Source organism: Crocodylus porosus, unplaced genomic scaffold (genome assembly GCF_001723895.1).
Source record: "Crocodylus porosus isolate Cpor-Errol unplaced genomic scaffold, CroPor_comp1, whole genome shotgun sequence".
Classification (NCBI taxonomy): Eukaryota; Metazoa; Chordata; order Crocodylia; family Crocodylidae; genus Crocodylus; species Crocodylus porosus.
Window position 1 is genome coordinate 236,357,641 of NW_017728886.1, and position 23,162 is coordinate 236,380,802.

General features: G+C 42.3%; 1 protein-coding gene across 5 annotated transcripts in view; it reads left to right on the top strand.

Annotated features, from left to right (window-relative positions):
• Positions 1 to 23,162, top strand: part of ATP6V1C1 (ATPase H+ transporting V1 subunit C1) — a 38,669-nt gene that overhangs the window by 3,840 nt on the left and 11,667 nt on the right. For 2 of the 5 annotated variants that reach the window (XM_019551563.1, XM_019551582.1), the window contains exons 2-7: positions 4,667 to 4,849; positions 7,595 to 7,662; positions 10,065 to 10,150; positions 11,202 to 11,296; positions 19,156 to 19,247; positions 21,842 to 21,940. In XM_019551563.1, the coding sequence (XP_019407108.1) occupies positions 4,718 to 4,849; positions 7,595 to 7,662; positions 10,065 to 10,150; positions 11,202 to 11,296; positions 19,156 to 19,247; positions 21,842 to 21,940 (572 nt within the window). In that variant the 5' untranslated portion in view covers positions 4,667 to 4,717. Of the gene's footprint in view, positions 1 to 4,660; positions 4,850 to 7,235; positions 7,343 to 7,594; positions 7,663 to 7,965; positions 8,028 to 10,064; positions 10,151 to 11,201; positions 11,297 to 19,155; positions 19,248 to 21,841; positions 21,941 to 23,162 lie in introns of those variants that run through there. The other 3 variants (XM_019551574.1, XM_019551592.1, XM_019551599.1) reach the window with 3 other exon arrangements.

A 23,162-nucleotide genomic window follows, 5' to 3' on the forward strand; every position in this document is an offset into this window, starting at 1 on the left:
AGCCAATTTCCCAGCCAGCGGATCGTGGTGGAACCAAGGCCACAACTGGGCAGTTTGGCCAAGAGGTGATCATGGGATCACCTCTTAAATGTATTTGAAGAGCATCACCCTAATAACACTGCTTTTTCTTTCCCAGTATTTGGAAATCCTGTTAGATGCTTAAAAGTAGTACTAAACTGATGAGCTGAAGTTTGATTTAGCTGTCTAGAAAATCTTCCGGTGAGAAGCCAGTCTCTTCTTATAGTTGATGAGAAATGTGATGTACTGCATTTACTTGAATCTAAGACAAAGTTTATTTTCCCATTTTAACATGGAGGAGGGAGAAAAAAGCCCCTCATTTTGGATTTGAGTACAAGGTGGCTGGGAGGTATGTGGCTGCAGTGACTCTGGCTTTTGATCCCAATACAGGTTGGGGTTGTAGTTGTAGCTGCTTCCTGCCCAACCCATCTACACTCTTGCAGCCCCCAATTCTCCCCCACCCCTGCTTACCCTTGGCTCTATCAGGGATCAAGTCCTGGAGCTTGTGGTTGCTCCAGCCCAGTGTGGTAACAGCTGGTAGGTACCAGGGGCAGAACAGATGCCAGGGGTATAGGCATGGGGAGGGCAAATAAGAGGGGGGTGGAGGGGCAGGTGCCAGGGGTATAGGTATGGGAGGGAAGTAGTAAAGGGATAGAGGGGGCTGGTGGCAGGTGGGGGAGGGGGGGTTGGTGGCAAGGGTAAGGTGTGGGGTGCATGAGACACGGGGTCAGGATGCTTGACCCCTTTTACTTCCCCCTTGCCTCTCACTGCTTTCCCTGCTACAGCAGTGGGAGTAGCAGGAATGAAATTGAAGATGATCCTCCAATATAAGCTTATATTTAATTATAACCAATTGATATATTTTTCCACGTATAAAATCTAATTATTGGAGGGTCATCTTAAATTCATAGTAGTCTTGAGTTTGTGCCCCAGATTTGTGCGGAGGGTGGAGGCAGGCTGTGGATGTTCATGTGTGTCTGTGTGGGCCCCCTGTGCCTCTCCCCCACTGGTTCCTAGGCTGTCCTGTGGTCCTCTGAGCTACCACTGCTTCCTTGCTGGGTAGCCTGGAGGCAGTGGTGACAGGAGCAGAGTAGAACCCAGTCTCCAAAGCCACATGTATGATTAATGCATTTAAAAAAAATATGAACGCTGATTAACATGAACATTGATTATCACATGTGTTAACCATGATTAATTGACAGCCCTAAAATGAAGCTTTGGGCCTGCCAGGGTGCCAGTGAATTTTTGGCATGTGTTAAGGTGGAGAAAGGCAGAAAACTATAGGTGCTTCCCACCCTGGGACATTCAGCAGATGAAACAATGGATGACAAATGCTGTGAGAAGTGCTGGAATTTCCCCAAATAGAAAGGCTTTAATATCCTTCTACAGTACGGGTTTTCAAATTGTGGGGCATACCCCCTTGGGGGGGGGGGTGCAAAGGAATGTTGTAGAGGGCACAGTGGAGGAGGGCCCAGGCAAGAAGTTTGCAAGGAGCCAAAGCTGCTACAGCCTTGCAGGGGAAAATAGGTGCTGAGAGCCCCAGATGGGCTCTGCCAGCAATTTTTTTTTTTTTTTTGCAAAAATCTAGTTGGTCTAATAAGATATATCACCTCTACCATGAGTCCTGTAAGTTGGTAGTTGAAATCTCAGGATATTTACGTAAGCAAGGGGATATAGAATCCAACAACATAAGTTGTTTCCTGCTAGAAATTGGAAGAGTCTTGACTACGTGGCTTGACTTGAATACTGCATCTGTGCAAGGACTTAAACTAGGCAACCCTTTGGAATCTGACTTGGAAAGCTTTAGCATAAAGTTAGGGAGGGGGGCGTTGTTTTTAAAAAAAACAATAGCATCTACACACCTTTGCCAAAAATGCAAAACCTCTTCAGCAAATATTTAAGTAATGTAGTCAGGTATCCTATTGCTAAAAATGTTTTAATGTTTGCAAACTTTGGTATGGCAGAGCACTGCCCCTTTAAGGGCTAGGTCAGACATCCAGCAAGTGCCTGATGGCAGCAGCCATTTTGAGAACTTAGTACAGGCAGCCTCCACTTAATATGGTTTCACTTAGCGCTGTTTTGCTATAGCGCTCATTTAAAATTCATACCTCATTTCATTTAGCGGTGAGCCAGTTTTGCTATAGCACTCAGCGAAGCAGCAGTGGCAAGAAGCGGTGAGTGGCAGCGAATGGGTGGGTGGGCATGAGCTCGGGGCATACACTGGTGCTGCAGGGCCAGGGCCAACAGGAGCCCAGGGTGGGACAGCAGGAGAGGGGGACCCAGGGAGGCACATGGTGCTGGAGGGTGGGGGGGGTGGGGAGAAGTGGCAGCAGCAAGAAACATGGGTGCAGGGCCCCTGCCAGTGCTGTCAGGGTCCCAGGGCAGGGCAGCAGGAGCATGGGGCCTGGGCTGGCACATGGTGCCACAGTGACTGTCGGGCAGGGTGGTGGGGAGAAACGGCAGCAGGGAGAATCATGAGTGTGGGGCCCTATGGTGCCGGAGCTGGGAGGAGCTCAGGGCATGGGCTGGCAGGTGGGGCCAGAGTGGCCAGCAGGCAGGCGGAGGCATGGGGAGAGGCATCGGCGATGATGAGAAGCTACAGCAAGAAAAAGGAACCAATTATTTCTATTTACATTATACCCTATGGCAATATGGGTTTCACTTCGCGTGGTTCTGCTTAATGCTCAATTTTCCCGGAACCAGTTAAGAACATTAAGCATGGGTTGCCTGTGTATAAAAGCTGCAGTCTGCTGCTGCCAGCCCAGGCAGAAACATCACCTAGCTGAGCTGCAGCAGGAACAACCAGGAGGTAAGGCCAAGAGCTTATGGGGATGGCTAGGAAACTCTTTGTCCTTGGCATGACCTAAAACTACATCCTGCCAGGGATGGGTGGCCTGGTGGGGCTCCTAGTGGCATGGAAACCCCCAGGAAATGCTAGGCCAATTACCACCCCAGTAAAAGGTGGGTTAGGGCACCTTAATAACCCCAGCTCCCACAACCGAGTGGGTAACCCTGTAGTAGAGCCGAGAAGGTGGACCTGTAAGAGAGATTGGGCTAGATGCTTGGAAGCCTGACTTGAGGCACCCTCAACGGGTCAGTGCTGGAGTCAGCACCAGAAGGGTCAAAAGGGCTAGGGGCCCACCGCGAGGGATGCCCAGAGCTGAGGACCAGGGGTTCTGACTTGCCTTGAAGGTGAGGCCAGGGCCTGTGTGGCCAAAGGTCCCGGGGTGGGGTGGGGGCACACCCGAGAAGGGGAAGAGTGCAGGGAGCGAGGCAGCCCAGAATGAGGGTAGACCAGGCTGCCTGATAGGAGGGATCCAGTTGGGGTTCAGACTGCAGGATTATGAAGCCCAGTGTGGGGCTGTAAATGCTAAGAACTGTGATGCCATCTGTGAGGCGTGGGCTGTGGTGTAGGGAAGGTTTGGAGTCGCAGATAGCACTTGTGGCTAGCCTACAAACTCATTAGCGGGAGTCAGTAAGGGATCGGGGATACTCTGTTTACCAGGGCCCCCCTCAGGGTTTCTAGAAACAACGACCATAAACTGAAGGAGGGTAGATTTAGATTGGACATGAGGAAGAAATTCTTTACGGTGAGGGTTGCCAAAATATGGAATGGGCTTCCAAGGGAGGTGGTGCTTTCCCCTACCTTGGAGGTGATCAAGAGGCGATTAGACAGGCATCTGTCTGGGGTTACTTGACCCCAGTGCTCTTTCCTGCCCAGAGCAAGGGGTCGGACTTGATGGTGTAATAGGTTCCTTCTGACCCTAGAAATCTGTTAAATTTCTTGGCGTTGGGGCTGAGACTGGGCATCTTCACACATGATACCACCAGTTTCTGAGAACAGCAAAATTATGGCAGGCGTGACTGAGTAAACTGCCCCATAGAGACAGGTGGGAGGGCCAGCATGAGACCCAGCCCTGAGAGGGTGCCCTCTGTCACAAAGAGAAACTAGAAATTAATAACATTAAAATTGTAATTGCAAATGGACAAAACTCACTTCTGTGTGTTAACTTGACTAGTTATCATTCACTTACTAATTCCAAAATCCTGTTACTCTTTTGGGCATTGTTCTTTTCATGCTGTAACAGCCTACAAAAATGCTGCAAGGAAATCAAAGATATAGTGAGTGTTTCAGGCACTCAACTGCTCTCTCTCCATATATATTCTGCTTTGAAAAGTAATCACAAAAAAATTATAGTATTTTACTTAGTTAATTTTCTCTTCTTGTGTATTCAGGCACATTTGCCAATGGTCCTGGCTTAATAATATTATCCATTACCATACTGATGCTGTTAAGTGTGTGCAGCTGTGGGTTTGAGTTGGATTCTATCCTAGCCTGTACACAGTCAGTAGACTGGTTGGATCTCTGCTGTTAAGAGAACCTGCCATAAATTATAATTTTTGAATTTGCAGGATTGGCAGTCTAGAAGTAAAATCACTTAACTGCATAAATCATCTGGAAGTCCTGAAAACACATGATTTTAATTTTTTTTAAGTAGCAGCTCGTGATGTGCAGGATTACACAATTACACTCTGAGAACACAGTACTAGTTCCTTTTTTTTTTGATAGCTTTGTTTTAATGGAACCTAAAACATAGCTAATCACAGATTCTCCCTCTCACTTCTCTTCCTCCCCCCACAGTTGCAGCATCTTGTGTCTATCTTCAGAAATACCACGTGTCAAGATAAAGTGACAAAAATGACAGAGTTCTGGCTGATTTCTGCTCCTGGGGAGAAAACCTGTCAACAGACATGGGAGAAACTACATGCTGCTACTACAAAAAATAATAATTTGTCTATCAATTCAAAGTTTAATATCCCTGACTTAAAGGTATGTAAATCCCTAAAATGTTCCTGTTTTCCATATCTTAATTAGGTTTCTTCTGAACAAGATACCCAAGTGAATTTTCATTTCTGGTTGGTACTTTGCTTGTAAATGTTGGAATTTTCTGAGGGCAATTCTACATTATAGAAATATATCTAGACCTGAAAATTAGAAGCAAATGCACATAGAAAAAACTAATTTTTCAGTTACTATTTAAACATTTTGAATCAAATTCCTTTTTAGTTTATAAAATCTGAAAAAGGCCCATTTCTTTCATATGGTCACAACTACTGCCATGGAAATAAGGGATCCTGAAACAGAGTCAGTAGATAAATTGAAGAAGGTATTTCTTTTACTTCAATTTAAGATGGATAAATGTTGCATGATCACTAAGACTTGCAATATAAGCTGTCTGGTGGTAGGATTTTTATGGTCCACTTCTGAATTACCTGCTGCTCCTTTCCCATCTGTGATGATATGAAATGGCCTGGTTAAGATCAGAATCTTTCAATCAGACACAGCACTGCCTTGTTCAGAGTAGATGGCAGCTGAGCTGTCTCAGTGCAGCCTGCCAAGGTATGGCATGGAAAAATAGAGACAGTGGGTACATTGTTAAATTGATAGCAAGGGCAAGGAAGAGAAAGTTGAAAGCAGTTTGTTTTGGCCTGCATTTGTTTCTTTTCAGCAACTGTAGCTTTGGGAACTTACCCTTTAAATTTAAAGAAGGCATATAATGGAGTTAGGATCTTTCTAGAATAAAAAACAATCATGAGCTTGAATCACTGTTATAAGAGGAGAGAACCTATTAGAAGAGAAAAGTAGAAAAAAGGAAGCAGGGAGAAGAATATCTGTCAGAATGTTTCCTGTTCAGCCAGAGGCTACTTACTTATCTGCAAGTGATGCCAGATTGCACAGCTCTCCAGTTGTTTCCCAGCTACAGTGTGATTTATAACACCCCCCCACCCCCTCAAAAAAACAACAACAAAACTAACCCAACAAACAACAACTTCTCTACTTGCTGTAACTTAAAGTACCCTTTGGATTAGCCCTACCTTTGAGGGAATACTTGTTTCAGTTCCAGGATGCAGGGGAAAGCATCCTTGCATTCTTCTGTAGTTATGATAAGCATATATATGCATGTGGCCTCAAGACCTTGGTCTGCCTACGGTAGGGGTACTCACACCTACCTGAAATAGCTCCTTTTGAATTTTTCTGTTATTCCCCATTTTGTTTTGACGTGGCTATTCTTTTTTCCTCGCTAGTCTCTGTAAGATGAGGCTGTTTCCAAATGGGGATTAAGATAAATGTACTTACAGTGCACATGTTGTATGCTAGTTTGCCTAACTGCTGTATACCTGGCATAAATTGGCTGAAAACTGTTTTCTGGATTAGTCCCATGGGTTAAAACTGGATCAAGGCAGGGTTCTGTGCTTAGTGACCAAGACTGTTCCAATTTGCCTTCTTGTGACCCAAATCTTCTGCTTTTAATTCTTGCTAGTCTTTCATGGCCTTTACATGCTAAAAGTAATGTTCTTTCATTCTAATTTGTTCTGTTGACCAAGTAAATTCTAGATTAGGTTAAAGTTTGTGATTTGTCAGATTTTGGCTGTGGATAGTAACCAGAAAGTAGGCCATTACTTGGGATTAGCATGTCAAGCATTCTTTCCTCCCTAGTCCTAGAGTTTAAAGATAGAGCACAGGCTGTTGCGTAATATATGTTCTTATATGCATGGGTAAAATAAATACGTTAGTTTTGTTGTCAGCTTTAATAACAGATTTTGTATTCTTTCTGCATGCAAACAGGTTGATTTATAAGTTGTTTCCTACTTAAAGGTTAAGTGCTAAGTCTGCTCTTGCTTCTGTTTGACATATGCTGATACATACAGTTCAGCATGTAAGAGAATCAAAAAAAAATATTTACTTGATGCTTAAAAATCTTCAGTTTTCAGTTGTAGATTTGAGTGAGACTAGCCATAATAAGTTTTATTCATGTTTGTTGTGTCCCTCTTAAGATTTAACTATTAAACAACTAGACATCACAAGTGTTGGCCTAATCAATATGTGAATCATTGTATAATATTTGTATCTAGAACGATGAGACTTTTAGCTTCATGGAAATAAATATGCTAAAATAGATGCAGATATTTTCCATGGGATCGCAAAGGCAGATGAGTGCTTTTGGAAGGTGGCAGAAGAAAGTAGTGATGACAAAAAAAACATCTTGGATATTTTTGTTTTATATACAGTACGTAAATTAATGACTGCCTTTTTTTTAAACATGTTAAACATCATGCTTTGGAGTTGAAACCAGTTTGTCAGCAAGCATGTCTGGATGAGACCTAACATGAGGGGTAGACTAGCTGATATCTAGCTGCCAAGTAACTCATTCACTTTCTCCTAAATGCTGACTACTGCAGGAGTTGGCATATTGGACTGGACAGATACGTGGTTTATTCAGGAAATCCTTTGCGATAACTGAGTGTTAACATGGAACCGTGGGTAGGTGGAGTGAAGAATGGTATATGAAATCAGATCCAGAACATTGATTTCTAGGTTACTGAAATGAATAAATTGCTCTTGATTTATTATGCCTCTTTGATTTGCCATTGATTTTAATACATGCTTTGTTTTGAAAACTTAAGACATGGGTTTTTATGGGGTGCTCTTTTTTAGTGTGTCCTCCAGCCCTTTTGCCTTTCTAGACTTGCATCTAAAGTCTAATAGTAATAGTTCTTTTCTTTTTTATTCTAGGTTGGCACACTGGATGTGTTAGTTGGTTTGTCAGATGAGCTGGCTAAATTGGATGCATTTGTGGAGGGGTAACAATTTTTAATAGTACATAAAATATTACAATAATGGAGATCTTTTTTCCCCACGGTCCATGTTTTACCTATGGGGGCTTCCTAATGTCTTAGTAGCCAAGTTTTATAGCAGGTTGACCGAAACTTTATATTATATCTACATCCCTCTGCTACTCGTAAACATATGCATTTATGAAATTGTGGAATTTGCTGTCAATTTTTTTTTAATAAAAATAATTCTTTGAGCTACATCTCTAGTGGAAAAGCTAAATTTCACCTATTTTGCTTTTCTTAAGCTTTCTTTTAATACAAAAACTGGAGTTTTCAAGGAGACTGACAGTCCTTTGGTCTGAGTGTAGGCAACTATTGAAGAATTTATAAGGGTAAAGAAAATCTTATTGTCACGCTATTTTAATTTCTTAGGAATTTTGACATTTTTCTGTGTACCATAGGGTTGTCTGTTGTGGAGATAATTAATTAGAAAAAAAGACTAATTACTTATAAGAACATGGATTTGATTTCTCTTCTATATCAGTAAAGAATAATGAGCATTTATATGTGATAGTAATATTTGATGTTTAAAAGTAACCAGCCTGCTGCTACTTTGTAGCCAATCTTTGCTGGCTTGAAAATGTTTAAACGTGGAGGTTCTTAAAACCAAAAGTAGAACATACAGTATTATGGCAAGAACTTCTCTCTTCTTTCCCCAACCTCACTCGGAGAAACCAGTCCATGTTCTTAGAAACAGTTAGTATTTTTTGGAATTAATAAACTCCACAACGGACAACCCTGTGGTACGTACATAATACAAGTTGTTGGAAAGGGAATGCGTAAAAGAAAACAAGGAAGAGTATAGGTGGAAGAAATATTTGGGATCAGGGTTGGAAGAGACTTATTTGGGGTGGGGGGGGACCAGTCTTGAGTGTGCAGAACTGTGCTTCTGGGTTTTGTTCCCAGGCCTGAAAATCAGTTGCTTTCCCACTTCTGGTAAATTGTCCTTTTCTGAAAAGGACCTAACGAACATTCCTTGCTTGTGCTGATCTTAAAATATATGGATTTATCAAATTTTTAACAGCTGCTGTTCTGCTACTGTTTTTATGGCTCTGATACTGTGAAGCCCCCTTGCTTGCTGTTGATTTCAGTCAACAAATTTTTATATGCTAGCCAAGAAAATGTGCAACTATTACTACCATTTCTCTGTTTACTGAGTAAGACTTTCTGCTTCTCTTCTTCTTGAACTGAAGTTTCTGTAATTCATGTGCTGAATTTAAGGTGAATTGGGGGTTGGGGGGAGAGGCCAAGAGTGAAATTTGATTCGCTTCAAGGTTTAATGCATGCTTTTAGGACACTAGCAGGGCATAGCTTAATTAAATCAACCAACTGACAAGTAGTGGTGATTGTGGTTTCTTAAACAAGTCAGCTGCCGGTTGCTTGTGGCTTACTTAAAAATGCATGACACATACCCCATACGCCAGTGAACAAGCTTATGTACCTATGGAAGAAATACTTGTACAGTCTGACAAACGTAACTGTTCTTTAAAAGCATTAGAGAGAAATAAATAACTCCTTTTCCTCTTAGAGCATTTCGTTCACAATTATTTTGCCAAATCAGAGTGTGCGTATGTTGCTGAAAGATACATAAGCATGTGAGGTGTTGAATGCATTCAATTTTAATTTTGGTAATTAACAGGGCAGGATTTCTAGCAATCTGTGTTTTGAAGGGAAGGAGAAATGACTTCAATAATGGGAGAACTTCTTGGTTAACACTCAAAGTAGGCAAAGTGTTCTTGTAGATGTTGATGTGCATAGACAGTTGAAGTGTTGTTAAAGTAGTACTCTGCCTTCTTGGAGAAGATGAATAATTTAAAGCACTGAACTATTACTTGAGAAATTTGTGTTGTGAAGATGGACTTCTGTGGGCAGCAGTAATTCATTACTTTTACTTTTCTCTGTGCCTTGAGTTTCTGTATTAAATACAAATGTATATACATATATATATTCCCTACTTTCCCTTGAAAAAAGAGAAGACCTTAAGGGAGTTCGGCATCCAAATTGTATTGAACTTCAGTATGATTTGGCACCTTACACTGTTACTCTGAAGTAAAAACTTTTCATTATTTTTGTTAAATCTGCTGGCAAGCATGATAAAAACCCTATAATCAAAACAAATACATGTCTAGAACCATTTAGAAAAAATACATACTTCCTATGCAAAACTTTATATCTTCTACTCTGAGCTTTCTTTGAGCACAAACCTTTTATAATTTGATCTAACCTTTAAATATAGTTTTATCAGAATAATTATATCACATTGCTTTGACTCCATGGAATTAGTTTTCTGACATTTGAATGAGACAAAAGTGCTTTTTTCATTCTCAAAGCTATTCCTAATGTTTTATTACTCTGTCTTGTTTCTCCAGTGTAGTCAAGAAGGTGGCACAATATATGGCTGATGTTTTGGAAGACAGTAAAGATAAAGTTCAGGAAAATCTCTTGGCTAATGGAGGTAAGAAGTGTTACCTTTATTCTGGACAATGTTTCAGGATTTGCTTTTGCTTTTTCTGCAGACCTAATTCTACTTCTTAAAGTAAAATATTGAGAATTCAAGGTAAACATGGCAATGCTTTGGCTGGCTCCCAAGTCATTTATCCCAAAAGAGGAAAAAAACTCCAAAAGTGAGAACTGCTTTCAGATACCTGTTAAACATCCACTCCTAAAAAAGCTTTTCCTTTTTTTTCTTTTTAAAGTTTTGTATGTTCAGGTCATCACCAGTTTAGTTTTGTTTCTCCTTTATTTTAATACTGCATCTTTTATTGTGATATTAACTATACCTTGTATTAAAATGTGTCTATTTATTTGATGCTTGCTCAGAAGTTCTTTATGTAAGGTAGAGGGTAGTAAGTGTTTCCTAACTCAAGTAGGCTTTTGTAGAAAGCTTTTAGAAACTGAATACTGGTCCATACTGGAATAGTGCAATAGTTCCTTGAATTGGCATTCTTTCTCCAGAAGTAACTAATCTGAAATTTTAATTAATTATTAATATCTAATAGTGATGCCAAAGGTAAATACTAAAGGCACTTAAAATGAACATGTCTGCTGGATACTAATTGAAAAATATCCAATTCATGCTTGAGCCACCTACACATCCAGCTAGAGATGTATGTAACTGCTGCTTTAGCTGAGCACCAAATAAACTTTGAAACTGGGGGAAAAATGCTTCTGTTCAGAGCAAGACTTGCGCTGTTGATGTTTTACAGAAGTACTATTTTTGTCATTACTCTGCTGCTTCTGAAATTGTTATTGGCACATTTCACGATCCATCTTAAGAGTTTGCAGATGTACAGGAGCCGGTATCTGAATATAAGAAACCAAAGTATCCCTGAGTTTATAACATCCAAAATTCTTCTACCACAGTAGTGTGTGCAATAGGGTCAGTGTTTGAAAATTTGTAGACCATTACTCTGTGATATGAGAAACAATGCAGAAAACAAGCAACTTATCAAAGTCCATGCTTTTCACTGTTGTGTGTAACGCTGTTATTCTTCCACCTTTTTTAGTTGACTTGGTCACCTATATAACAAGATTCCAGTGGGATATGGCCAAGTATCCAATCAAGCAGTCCCTGAAGAATATTTCAGAAATTATTGCAAAGGTAAGACTATATGTCACTTAAAGAAATAGGTATATCTTGTTTCATTAATCCTGTTTACAGAAACTTGTTGTATTTTTTTACAAAGTAAAATGAAAGTAATACTGTGGCATGTGCTAGTGTATTGGTACTAATTTTAGTTGGTTAGCATGTGTATTGAGTACACAGAGATACTTGTTGCTTACTTGGTTACTTTTAAGGATTCTTCAGTGAATTGTATCGTGCAGTAGGCTGTGGCTGGAAGACTTAACAGTAGAGGTGCCGCAGATGCATCGGTCCGATACCGGGTCAGCACCAATATAAAGAAAATTGACTGTCAGAAACTGGCCTGATGTGACTGATAATGTGGCCGATAAATGCCCTGTGTGTGCACTTAGCTGCAGCGCAGCACATAGGTGGCGAGGAGCACAGCCTGTCAGTAAGGAGAGCTGTGCAGCTGGTAAATCTGTGGTGGAAAATAGGGGGTGGCAGATCAAGGCCCCTGTATTGAGGGAGAGAGTGGGGCTGGGGGAGGCTACGGCAAATCTTGGGGTAGCTGCAGTTCCCCCTCCCGTAACCCTCCTTCCAGAGCTGCTGCCACCGATCCCAAGTGCAGCCAGCCTCAGCCCACAGTGGCAGCCTGCCCTGGCTGGACAGTGCCTGCCCCAGACCTTGCCCCAGCTCCAGCCTCATTCCCTCCCAGGTGTCTTGATCTTCACACCTCTTTCCTTCATCCTCCCCTTCCACAACAGCAGCTCTTCAAGCTGCCAGGCTGTGTATTGTAAATTGGATTCGTATTGGCCAATATGCCTCCTTTAAAAATTGGCTAAAAACACCTGAGGCATCAGGCAGGGAGGGTGAACTTGCCCTTCACCACTGCTGCTACTGCTGTTGTCTTAGGCTGAGCCCAGCTGAGGCTGGACAGGAGCAGGCAGGAGAGGGAGGACCTGAGAGGGGATATGCCTCTGAGCATGGAGGGGAAGGCAGGGTGAAATTCTTACTACTTCTTCAGGGTCCTAAGTCCCTGGTTGCTGCTCCTGCTTTATGGTCAGAAAAGGGATGCTACTGCACCCCTTCTGGATCCACCCCTGATTACATGGATGGCCAAACAATGTACAGCTTTCAGGAAGTATAAAGATGCTCCTGAAGGAATGGAAATGATTAATAAAGCTTTCTTTTCTTCTGTCCATTTTCTGTTTCTGATTTTCTTCAGTTCTGAGAAAAAAATAATAAACAAGCAGTCATTTAACAACAAATATATTATTTGACTTGACATGTTGCATGCAGCTCCTTGGCTTTGGGATATGTTCATCTCAAGTTCTGTGTCCTGTGATTCCTGGCTGCCTCAAGATTTTGGTTTGCAGCCAGACTGGTTAGAACAGGGTTGTTAAACAGGGGTACATGTATCCCTAGGGGTATTTGGGAAAGCCCTAGGGAGTGCAGGTGGGTGGGGATGGATTGCTGCCACCTACCACCCTGCGCTGGTGTCTCCCAGGAGCAGGGCTGGGTGGGGTGAAGGGAGCAGTGCCCTCCTGCCAGCCACGCAAGCATCACCCAGTCAGCCGGATTTGCACATGCTTGCACATGGTGGTCGCTGCTGCCGCCCACCTCCCTGTGCTGCCCCCACTCCACCACGCCTCCCCTCCCCCGCTCCATGTCTGACCGCCAGGAACACAAAGAAAAGAGGTTGAAAACCCTTGGGTTAGAGAATTGTGAGCCATTCCTGGCATGTCACATCATACCAACTACTGGTTTGAATGTCTTACCAAATGTATATTACACCAGTAGATAGTATATATTCTGACCTGGAATATAATTGGAGTTTAATGTGTAATAAGAATGTAAATTCTTTAGTGTTCTGTAAATTCATGACGTGATAACTTCCATTTCTTAAATTAGCTAATTTGTTTAAAATCAGTTCTTGCATGTTCATAACCTAAGTAACTTAAACTTTTTTGGGGAGATTTCATGTATTTCGAAGAATGATTTTGGATAGGATGCACAGATTAAAGATTTTCTTGGCCAATACTGGTAGCTAATTTTTAACCAGCCAGTTTACAGGAATGTAGCCCAGCAGCTTGCAGAGCAACATCCTGTCTGTATGTCTGTGGGGGGCAGATTGAGGCCCTAGTGGTGAGGGAGGGAGCAGGGCAGGGGCAACACTGCCCAGCCAGACCAATGCATGCAACTCTGGGGCCGCCAGTAGTGAGACAGCTGCGAGCAGTTCATCCAGGGAGCGTGGAGGGTTGAAGAGTGGAGTGGCTCTCTGCTACCGCACGGACCCTGGGAGGAGGCATGGGGTGCATGTGGCCCTCTCCGGATTTGTGCATGGGGTGAGGGCAGGCTGCTGCTGCAGGCTTGGGGCCAGGGGCTGCACCAGCCTTTTCCTGGCAGGGGGGCTGGGCCATGGCTGTGCTCAGAGTGGGCAGGTGTGGGGTGGGGTGGACTCAACTGTGTGGGGCAGGTAGCAGCAGTGCTGGGAGGGGTGGCTATGGGGGTGGGGGACTATGGGGAATTTTGGGGAGGTCACAGCCTTCCCTGGTGCTGCCCCTGCTTGGGGGGCTACGACCGCTCCAAAATTCCCCGTAGCCACCACTCCCAGTGCCACCGCTTCTGCCACCCACCCCACACAGCTGAGCCTGGCCCAGGCCTGCACTGGGAAGAGGCTGATGTAGCCTGCCCTCACCCTATGAACATACCCCCACATGAGCTGCCTGCAGCTCCATCCCACTCCCAGCAGCCCTGGGGTTGCATTCACTGTCCTGGCTGGGCAGTGCCTGGCCCATTCCTGTCCCTCTCCCTGCAGCTCTGTCCCATTCCTGGCAGCATCAGGCTCACAGTTACCATCCTGGCTAGGCAGTGCCTACTCCTGCCCCAACTCCCTCCCTCACAGTGGGAACCTCGATCTGCCCTCCCCCAGTGCCCCTTTCCTACCCCCTGCCCCCAAGCTCCACGGTCTTACCAGTCACACACTGCTCTTCAAGCTGCCAGGCTGGATTATTGACTGCGTGCATAGTGCGGCTGCGCACATGCAGACAGCATTTAATGCAACAAAAATATCAAAACACTAAAGTAACTGACTTGTTTGTGAGTTGATCATGTTTCGTGTAGGTTTGACGTAGTCCCCTGTGTATTTTCCAATATTGCAGTCTTGTAGTTGGCCAAAAGCTCACCTGCTTGGCATAAGAGTGCTTCAGAACCTTGACCGTTCCTTTAAACCCCCAAAGCCAGTGTCTTGTTTCCATGGTGTTCTAGGGAGAATCTCGGGGGAGAATAGTAGGTTGAGTACTGCTTGCACCTGTACAGTGCCTGAGCCACTAATGTTGAGGCTGATCAGCAAGGTTTATCTCCATTATGGATTCCATGATTCTGTAGCTGCATAATCTGACACAAGTTGTTTTACAATTTACCATTTTGCTACAACTGGTGCTGTCTCTTGTCCTGCTTGGCTCTGCCTGCAGCTGTCTCTTATGGCAACTCCTCTGTGGTCTGGGCTAGATGCCCAGTTCATTTAGTCATTATCCCATCTCTCAGTGCCAGCACTATGTATTTTTGAGGAAAGTGTCAGGAAACCCCCTCAGTAAGCAAATGGGGAGGTAGGAGGATAATCTTTCTCATAAGAGGGTCTCGTACTACTCCGTCATTAGATTAATTTAAGAACCTCAAGCTTCAAGGTTTATGTTCCTCTGAGAACTTTTATTTTTTTATTTTTTATTTTTTTTTAACATTAACAGAATATTGAGGATTTAGTAGTTAAGCATATAAGCATCTTGTACAGCTGTAAAGCTTTCCCCATAATAGAAATTTAGTTCAACTGGTGCAAGCCCTGCTGTTCTTCATGGGGTCGGGTATCAGACTCGAGGCAAAAGCTGGAGCTAGCCCACAGACAGGGAACAGAAAAACTCCATTGAGTCAGAAACGTAGACTGATGAAGTAGTCCACCTAGAGAACAGTATAGGGTGGATAAGACCCTGAACCTAATTAACATCTCTAGCTGCTCAGGTGTGACTGACTTGATATTCAAGAAATTAAGAGAGTTCATAGCTTTTAGTCCTTTTCTTGTTAGATGTCAGATGATTTATAAGGTTTGCCAAATAAGAAGGAAAATTCTCTCGTGCACGTCGATATTTTATCTTCGTCACCGTGGCATCCAAGTGCTGAATTTGATTCTAATATTTCACAAAAAACAATACAGTTGCCTTGGAAGGACTAAGCCCAATTGTTGTGGAGAGTTTGTAGAATAAATAAGTGGGGTGCTGGACATGCGACTGAGCTCATGGAACTCAGGGGAGTGAACTACTGGCTGTCGCTTTCTGACTTCCAGAAGTTGCAGCACAAATCGGGTGTAAATACTGAAGAGATTTTGAGCTTAGTTCCCACTGAGTCACAGCTTTACTAACATGCCAGCTGCAAGGTGGTAGCAGCCATTTCAATCTATACACTCTATATTTGGCATAAAATAGGCACGCGTGCCAGTAGATTGCCACTGTTGATATGTCTGTCAAACTAATTGTAGCCATGGCAACCTAAAGTCTAGTGTTTGATCCATTTAAGATGCAGTAGGTCCCAAGCAGGTTGTCAGATGCGACTTGCGTTCTCTTATACTAACAGCATTATTTCTGTGCTCTTTGGAAATAGCCATATTAATATAACTATTACAAGATCAGTATCTTCCAGAAATATTGGGAGTCTTCCTCTACCTTTTATGTAAAAATGGATGACCATTATCTCATGACTCTGTTTTGTTATCTGGAAGTTACCTATCCATCAAATAAGATTTTCACACCAGTGTTAGGATTTAACTTGAGACTTATTTATGCATGCCTTTTTTTATTTAAAAACTGTAGCTTGAAAGGCCAGTGTTTGCAATTTCGGTAATATTTTTATAATACTTTTAACTAGAATGAAAATTGTTAGTCACTTCTGTAAATTCTAGTTGGCAATTGACAAAACCCTAAATGCAGTATTGTTTGGAGTCTTTGCACATACAAAGCACCCACAGAGAGATGATTACACAGTAAATGTTGGTTAACTTGCCTGTGGGAAAATTCATCACCATTGTTTAAATTGCTTCTATTCTGATTCTATATCATCCTGTCCCCAATTATCAACTCCTAATACATCTACATGTGCAATTAGTATGTAGTAATAAACTCTGGTGCAGTTCATACCATAGTGTATTGCTCCCAGGCACAGCATTTATATGTATACCTGGGACCGTGACACATTGAACTGGGGTGGAGCAGCTGCAGCTGGCAGAGAGCCTGGGGGGGTCAGCCTCACAGCCCAGGGCTGCTACACCCCAGTTCAACATGCTGTGGAGTGGCCTGCTGGGGCAGGATGGTGCTGCAGTGCAGGGCTAGCTGGCAGGAATCCCTTGCACTGTAGCACCCTCATGCCCAGGCCAGCCTCGGTCACTGTCTACACATGCATTTCAGTGCACGTAACTACTCCACTGTAGGATAATACTTGTCCCGGACTGTATTATCCTACAGCGAAGCTAGTTAATTTACTGCACCCTAATATGGGCACGTGTAGATGGTGACACTTTACTGCAGAGCTAATTCGTCATCTACATGGTAAATTGCACATGTAGATACATCATCAGTAGTGGATAATTTTCCATTATTTACATTCCTCTTGGAGTGGCAAATCAGTCAGAGTTTACTTTGTTGGTATGAAGTATTAGAATTCCAAAATTTCATTAAACTGGCTTAACTAACAAAAGGCAGGTTTGGTATCTGTTAGTTTTTTCCATTCTTTCAGACTTTTTTCTTTAAATGATGCATGCTTAGCCATATGTTCTTTGTTGTTGTTTGTGGGTGGGGTTTTTTATTTTTATTAAAGCGCAAGGAGTGTGTAGAGTAAAGGAAAGGATTTATATTTACTAGAAAATTTTAGCACATTTGCATTTTTCCTAGATCTGCTAAATTTCTGCCCATGGACAGGTGTTCGCTTCTATTGGTGAGCATGTCTGTGGAATTTCTGCTGCTAGAAAAATAAGCTGGAGGTTGAAGCATCCAACTTTCCTGGCTGGAGAGCTTCACAGGTGAGCTCTCCAGCCAGGGGACACTAAAAGGCTGCTGCTTAGATCACCAGAGTCCTTAGGGTTGCTCACTGATTTAACAGCCTGCTCTTTCCCGGCTTGGGAAGGGAACAAACTGTCAATAAGTAGTTTTACAGTGGGGGGCACAGGAAAGCAGAGCCAAGAGCTTCCATGCTTGGTTTTAAATTGCTACCTACACAGCCAGCTGAGCTGTTGAACAGGGCTGCATAGGCTGTGACTTTTAAAAGCTGGCAGAGGTAAGGCTCTAGGCTTGGGGAAGCTGTCCCCACCCCACTACCCCATAACCCAGCTTTAAATCACTGCCTCTGCAGTCCAGCTTCTGGAATCCCAGTTCTACCTTTCCCCAGCCATGCTGCAGTGTGGCTGCCGCTTCCCCCACCTTTCTCCTGTTCAAACTGGCAGAGTGTGGGGGTTAGGAGAGGCTATTCTCCCTAGCGACAGTTGTCTGTCCTGGGGCTCTGGGATGGTTCCCACTGCAGGAGAACATCTCTTCTACTGTCAGTCAGGAATATTTCTAGAGAAGAAATCCCTTGAATAGCTCTATGCTCTCATTTTGTGCCAGGAAAAAGTCTTTTCTCCCAGCACAAGTCTAATGCTTGTCCATGGCCTTTCTGTGATTTACTTCTAATGACTGTTCCCCTTAGCAAAAGTCATTGCTTGCTAGTGCTTAAACATTATTCTCCAAGATAGGGTCCTACTGTACACACATTTTTGTTTGTTTCTCTAAATACTAATATAGATGCATTAGGTCTGTTAAAATGGTATTTCATTTTCATATTTTAAAGCCTCGTCTCTCAGGTCATTATTTATTGCAGATATTTATCATTTTAAAAATTCTGACTTCTTGCCTTTTGGCTAAAAAAAAAAAAAATATGACTTTTTGCCTCTCTTTCATGTGTAAGAATATACATTATATTATCCAAGCAGCTGATATATTGCTGTTTGGGTAAGAAGTAAGTTATTAATCTTGTACTAAGACAACTGGGATTTAGTTTTGGTTTCATACCTTAAGAGAAATCTATTGCATTAAAATTGCAGGTGATATTTTTGTGTGTGCTGGGTACTGCTAATTCTTTACATCTATGCAGTGGTGTTTTTTAAAGGCTGACTTCTATATCAGTGGTTTTCAACCCTATCTGATTTGGCACCCCTCCATAACTTTTTTAATTGAGCAGTACCCCATTTCCAAGACTGACTTATTTATTACAATTCTTACCTCTTTGCAGAGGAGCTGGGCAGTGGGGGCAGGACAGTAACCAGGTAGAGAGGCGTCTGAGCCTGTTCTTATCCTCACACCACCCTTAGAAAGATTTCGTGGCACCCCAGGGTACCCCAACACCCTGGTTGAGAATTAGTATTCTGTTGGGTACAGCAAAACCCACTGATGGCAAACTGGGGCAAATAAAAACACTATCTGTGCAACAAATAATTCAGCTGTGAGTTGCTTTGAAGCAGTAGAGAGAGAGGGACTAAACTGCTTTACAAAGCCTGAGTGTTACTATATAGCAAGTCTTTTGAGGTACCTGTATAAGTAAAACCTTTTTAAAATCAGTCAACTTAACAGTGAAAATATAGATTATAAGACTATAGAAATATGATCGCTAGTTCAGGTCCTGGTCATTGCTTCTTTGGTAGAACTTGTTCCTCCAGGTTATAGCTGGCACTAGCTGGAAATAATCAATAGCAGTTTTGACTAGTTTAATCGAAGATGTGGATGAGAGGGATGGCTTGGTGAAGCAAGACGTCTCATCACTGATTTAACATTTCTGGCATATTGAAGTTTTATTTTTTTTATTTTGAATCTTGTTTTTTAAAGGGAGTAACCCAAATTGACAATGACCTGAAAGCAAGAGCTTCAGCGTACAATAATCTGAAAGGCAACCTTCAGAACTTGGAAAGAAAGAATGCGTAAGCCACCTTAATTTAGTTATGCTACTAGTTGCATGATACTGTGATCAAAATATTTGTTTTCTTAAAACTGAAGTACCTCTTTTTTCAAGGAAGTTTCTGCTTTATTATGTGATGAAGTAATTAATATGATATGTTGAGAAGTTGTTGTATCCTTCTTCCCCCAGCCCAAGCAAATCAAATGAGTTGAGCAAGGCATAAAACAGTGTTTCCCAAACTTTTAATACCTGCCCTTTTCTGGTTTAAAAATGGTGGCACACTTCACTCTTTCACCCAGCAAGGTATATGTGTATATGTATAATTCATATTTTTCTTCCAAAACATATATTCCATTCCTCTGCCAGTGCGCTGAGATGTATTATTAAAAAAAAAAAAAAGAGACACCAAATACATCTTTCTTTTAGCTAAGGTTTAGTCTCCATACCAGTGGTTCTCAACCTTTTCAGCCTTAAGTTGCCCCTTCATACTTTTTCTGAACTTCATAGTACCCCAGCTAAAAATCACTGAGATTTTAGATCTGAATTCAGAAAAAGATATTGAGGGAGGTCCTTGAGGTTTAAAAAAAAAAAAAAAAAAAAAAAAAAAAAAAAAAATTAATTGAGAATTGGTGATCTAGCTGGTGCCACTTAAGGGTAGTGGGGGCAAGTGTGTTCTGCTCTTTCCACTGTCTACCTCTTCCTGATCCCTAGTTCTATACCTTGTGGGGAAGAGCACGCCCTACTGCTGAGGCTGCTCCTACAGAGTCTCACAAATTGGTGAGCATCTCCATGGCCTCTCTTGCCAGCCTCAGGAGTGTGGAGAAGTAGAGGGGGATGAACTAGGCTGCAAAGCCTGGCTCTACTTGCATGTCTACTTGCCCACTCTCTTGCAGCAGCGTACAGAGCTGGGAGCTTGGGTGTGGGGCTAGCATAGGGGTGGTGGAGAAAAGCAGCAATAATGGCAGCAGTTTCCAAGGGAGTAAGTGCAGGTGCTGTTGGAGTAGCTGGTGCAGGCAGGGGGGGCATTTACCTCCTCACCCAGGTATATCACAGCATGCCATTTGGGAATCACTGGCATAAACAACTATTTGGATGGGTGGGGATAAAACTCTTAATGCCAACAAGGAGATGCTTACTTTAAACAAAGGTGACATTCTTCCCTTTCTCTTGAGGCTGATGCAACCCTTCCTTCAGAGTGCTTGGGAATGTAGGCCTATAGCTATGGTTCATAGATCTGGATATAAGACTAAAGACAGAAGCTACTTGGATAATTAGGCTCCAAAGTCTCATCGGCAATCAAGAAAATGTTAAAATAATAGTTGCTGCATGGCTTTGTAGAGTTAGAAGACAATATAGGACCCTACACATGTAGGCACATGGTTGTACACGAACACATCTAAGGTCTCCTCTACACATGTAGGTAAAAACATGATGGAATCTAATGCACAATCCCACACAGTTGTACATGTGCATGGCAAGAGGCATGATTGTGGGATCATACATTGGATCCTGTCGCATCTTGTTGCAAGCCCCAGGTTCCCCCTGCACTGGCAAGAAGCAGGGTCTGGTGGCTAGCAGCCCCTTCAGCTGAAGGGCCTCCCAGCTATGCGGGCACACTGCTTCTTTTAGTTGGGAGATTGTAATGACTGTGGTCTCCCAGCCACGGGGGCAAGCCATGTACCCCTGGTCTGGGAGACTGCAGTCACACCTCATACCTGTTAGGAACCAGAGTCCCACAGCTAACAGGCACTGTGGGGGCTGAGTGTCCCCTGTGCTACAGGACTGCCAGCCCTGGCTGGGCATGGTGCATCCCTGCAGCTGGGAGCCCAGTCAGCTGATAGGGCTCCTAGCCCTATTACACATGAAAATCAAAGCTAGATAGCAGCCAGCTATAAAGCTAGCATGCCTTTTGAAGGTCTAACTTTATAGCAGGCTAGACCTCTTCATGGTGTGATAGGTTCTTTCCATATGCAGCTGTTCTCAGTTTAATTGTGCAATAGCTGTAATATGTAGAGAAGGTCTAAGTCATACTAGTAGTCATGTAGGCTACATTAGCCTGAGATAAAATAATTGTGAAATTTCCACACAATACTGTGGTAAGAATAGGCAGGACCCCATGCATGGTACCTGAATCCATACAAAGTTGTAGGATTGTAAAACATTATTAGACAGTGACTTCAGCTTGCAATGTACAGTTGCTTGTGTGGAGAATATTCAATAGCACTAGAGGTCTTTTGCAAGAGTCTATAGTATGGGGTGAGCATCTTTTTCAGTCTATCTCCCTGCCCCTTCCCCCCCCCCTTTTTAACCTTTCTTCCCTAAATCATTTTTGAACCCTAGTCACCAAGGTGCTTTTGAAAATTGTACCTTTCATCCTAACACAGACTGAGCAGGATCTTCAGCTAATACTGACAATAAAGATGCTGGTAAGATGTCTTATAAACAATATGCATGTTAAAACTATAGTTACAGAAGGGAATAAGTGCTTTCTGTATAATTGCCACTTGTTCTTCAGGGTTTTTTTCTGAAACATGTTAACCAAGCCCTAAAATTTATCAGGACTGCGTTTAAGATTTAAACTGCACTTACAATGGCTGCCTTTTTGTTTCCTTACAGAGGAAGCTTACTAACTAGAAGTTTAGCTGATATTGTGAAGAAAGAGGACTTTGTACTTGATTCAGAATACTTGATCACATTGTTAGTGGTTGTACCCAAGTAAGACATTTTTCTGCAACCAAATATTGTTTTGTTTTATTTAACGTATAAATCTGCTGAGAGGAAAGGTGTTTAGTGTTTAACTTGTAGATGAGCTGGTACCAACTTTTGAATCTCTATAAGAGACAAAAATTACTTTCCTTGGGGACACTGGGAGCTATTACTCAGCTTCCCAAAAAGGGTACTGCGTGGCCCTAAATTCTACTAGAGAAAACTTGAATTGGGCATTTCATGTTGCATAGCTGCAGGTGGTGGTCCCCTTTAATATGTTGCAAATGGTGGCCACCTGCATCGTAAGATACAGGAATGCAAGGAAACAAATACTGTTTTAATTTAAGAACTCCCTGTTGAGGTACCAAGGGTAATTCCATTGGTAAAATCTAATATTAATCCAATTTGTTCACTTAAGTTTTCCTCAACTGCTCTGCTCCCCACTCCTTCCCATAAGGTGTGAACCATCAGTCATGCATATGGCTAGTTCTGTAATGTCTAAGGTGCCCCACAGCCCTACTGTTCTGATATTTAGTTATATTGCTTTTTTATTACTAAGGTAATTTTTGTAGAGCTTAAAAGAAGCTGGTGACCTTCTGATTTACAATATGAATGAATAGCAGCTAATTTTCCTGCAGTAAATGGTGTTCCTTATGAAGTGAGAAAAGTGTAAAAACCACAGTAAAGGCAGTATAATCTATTAGCCGTAATAAGGGATTTAGGAGTTAAGGACTTCTGGATTTAAATTTCTTCATTTGAGTTGTTTGGACCTTGGCTTTGTTGCTTTTTACGGATGGACTCTAACCGCTCTCTAAAAAGAGCAATGACTCCACAAGTCCTATCCTTTTCATTTATGAGTTGTGTAAAACTGCTTCAAAAGCTTATTCTTAATTTTTTTCATTTACTCCACTCTTACAGAGAAGTATAGTCTTGTACTGTGATTTAGTAAGCCTCAATCAATCAGATAACTCAAAGGTGTTTAAATTATTAACCTGACTGTATAGCTCTTAATTGAAAGAGAAAGATAATGTTTGTGTCTTTCAAGAAAAATCTCAAATCGTGTGTTTGAAGATGAGCTACTATTTATCCTTAATGTCACCAAGTTAGTTCTATTTCATTCACAATCTCTTACCTCAATAGGATGAGGGTGTTACATACCCTTATGCTATATGTACTTTTGATTTCTTCTACCTTCCTGTTGGAAGACAGAGTTGTGAATGCTCTTTGTCGA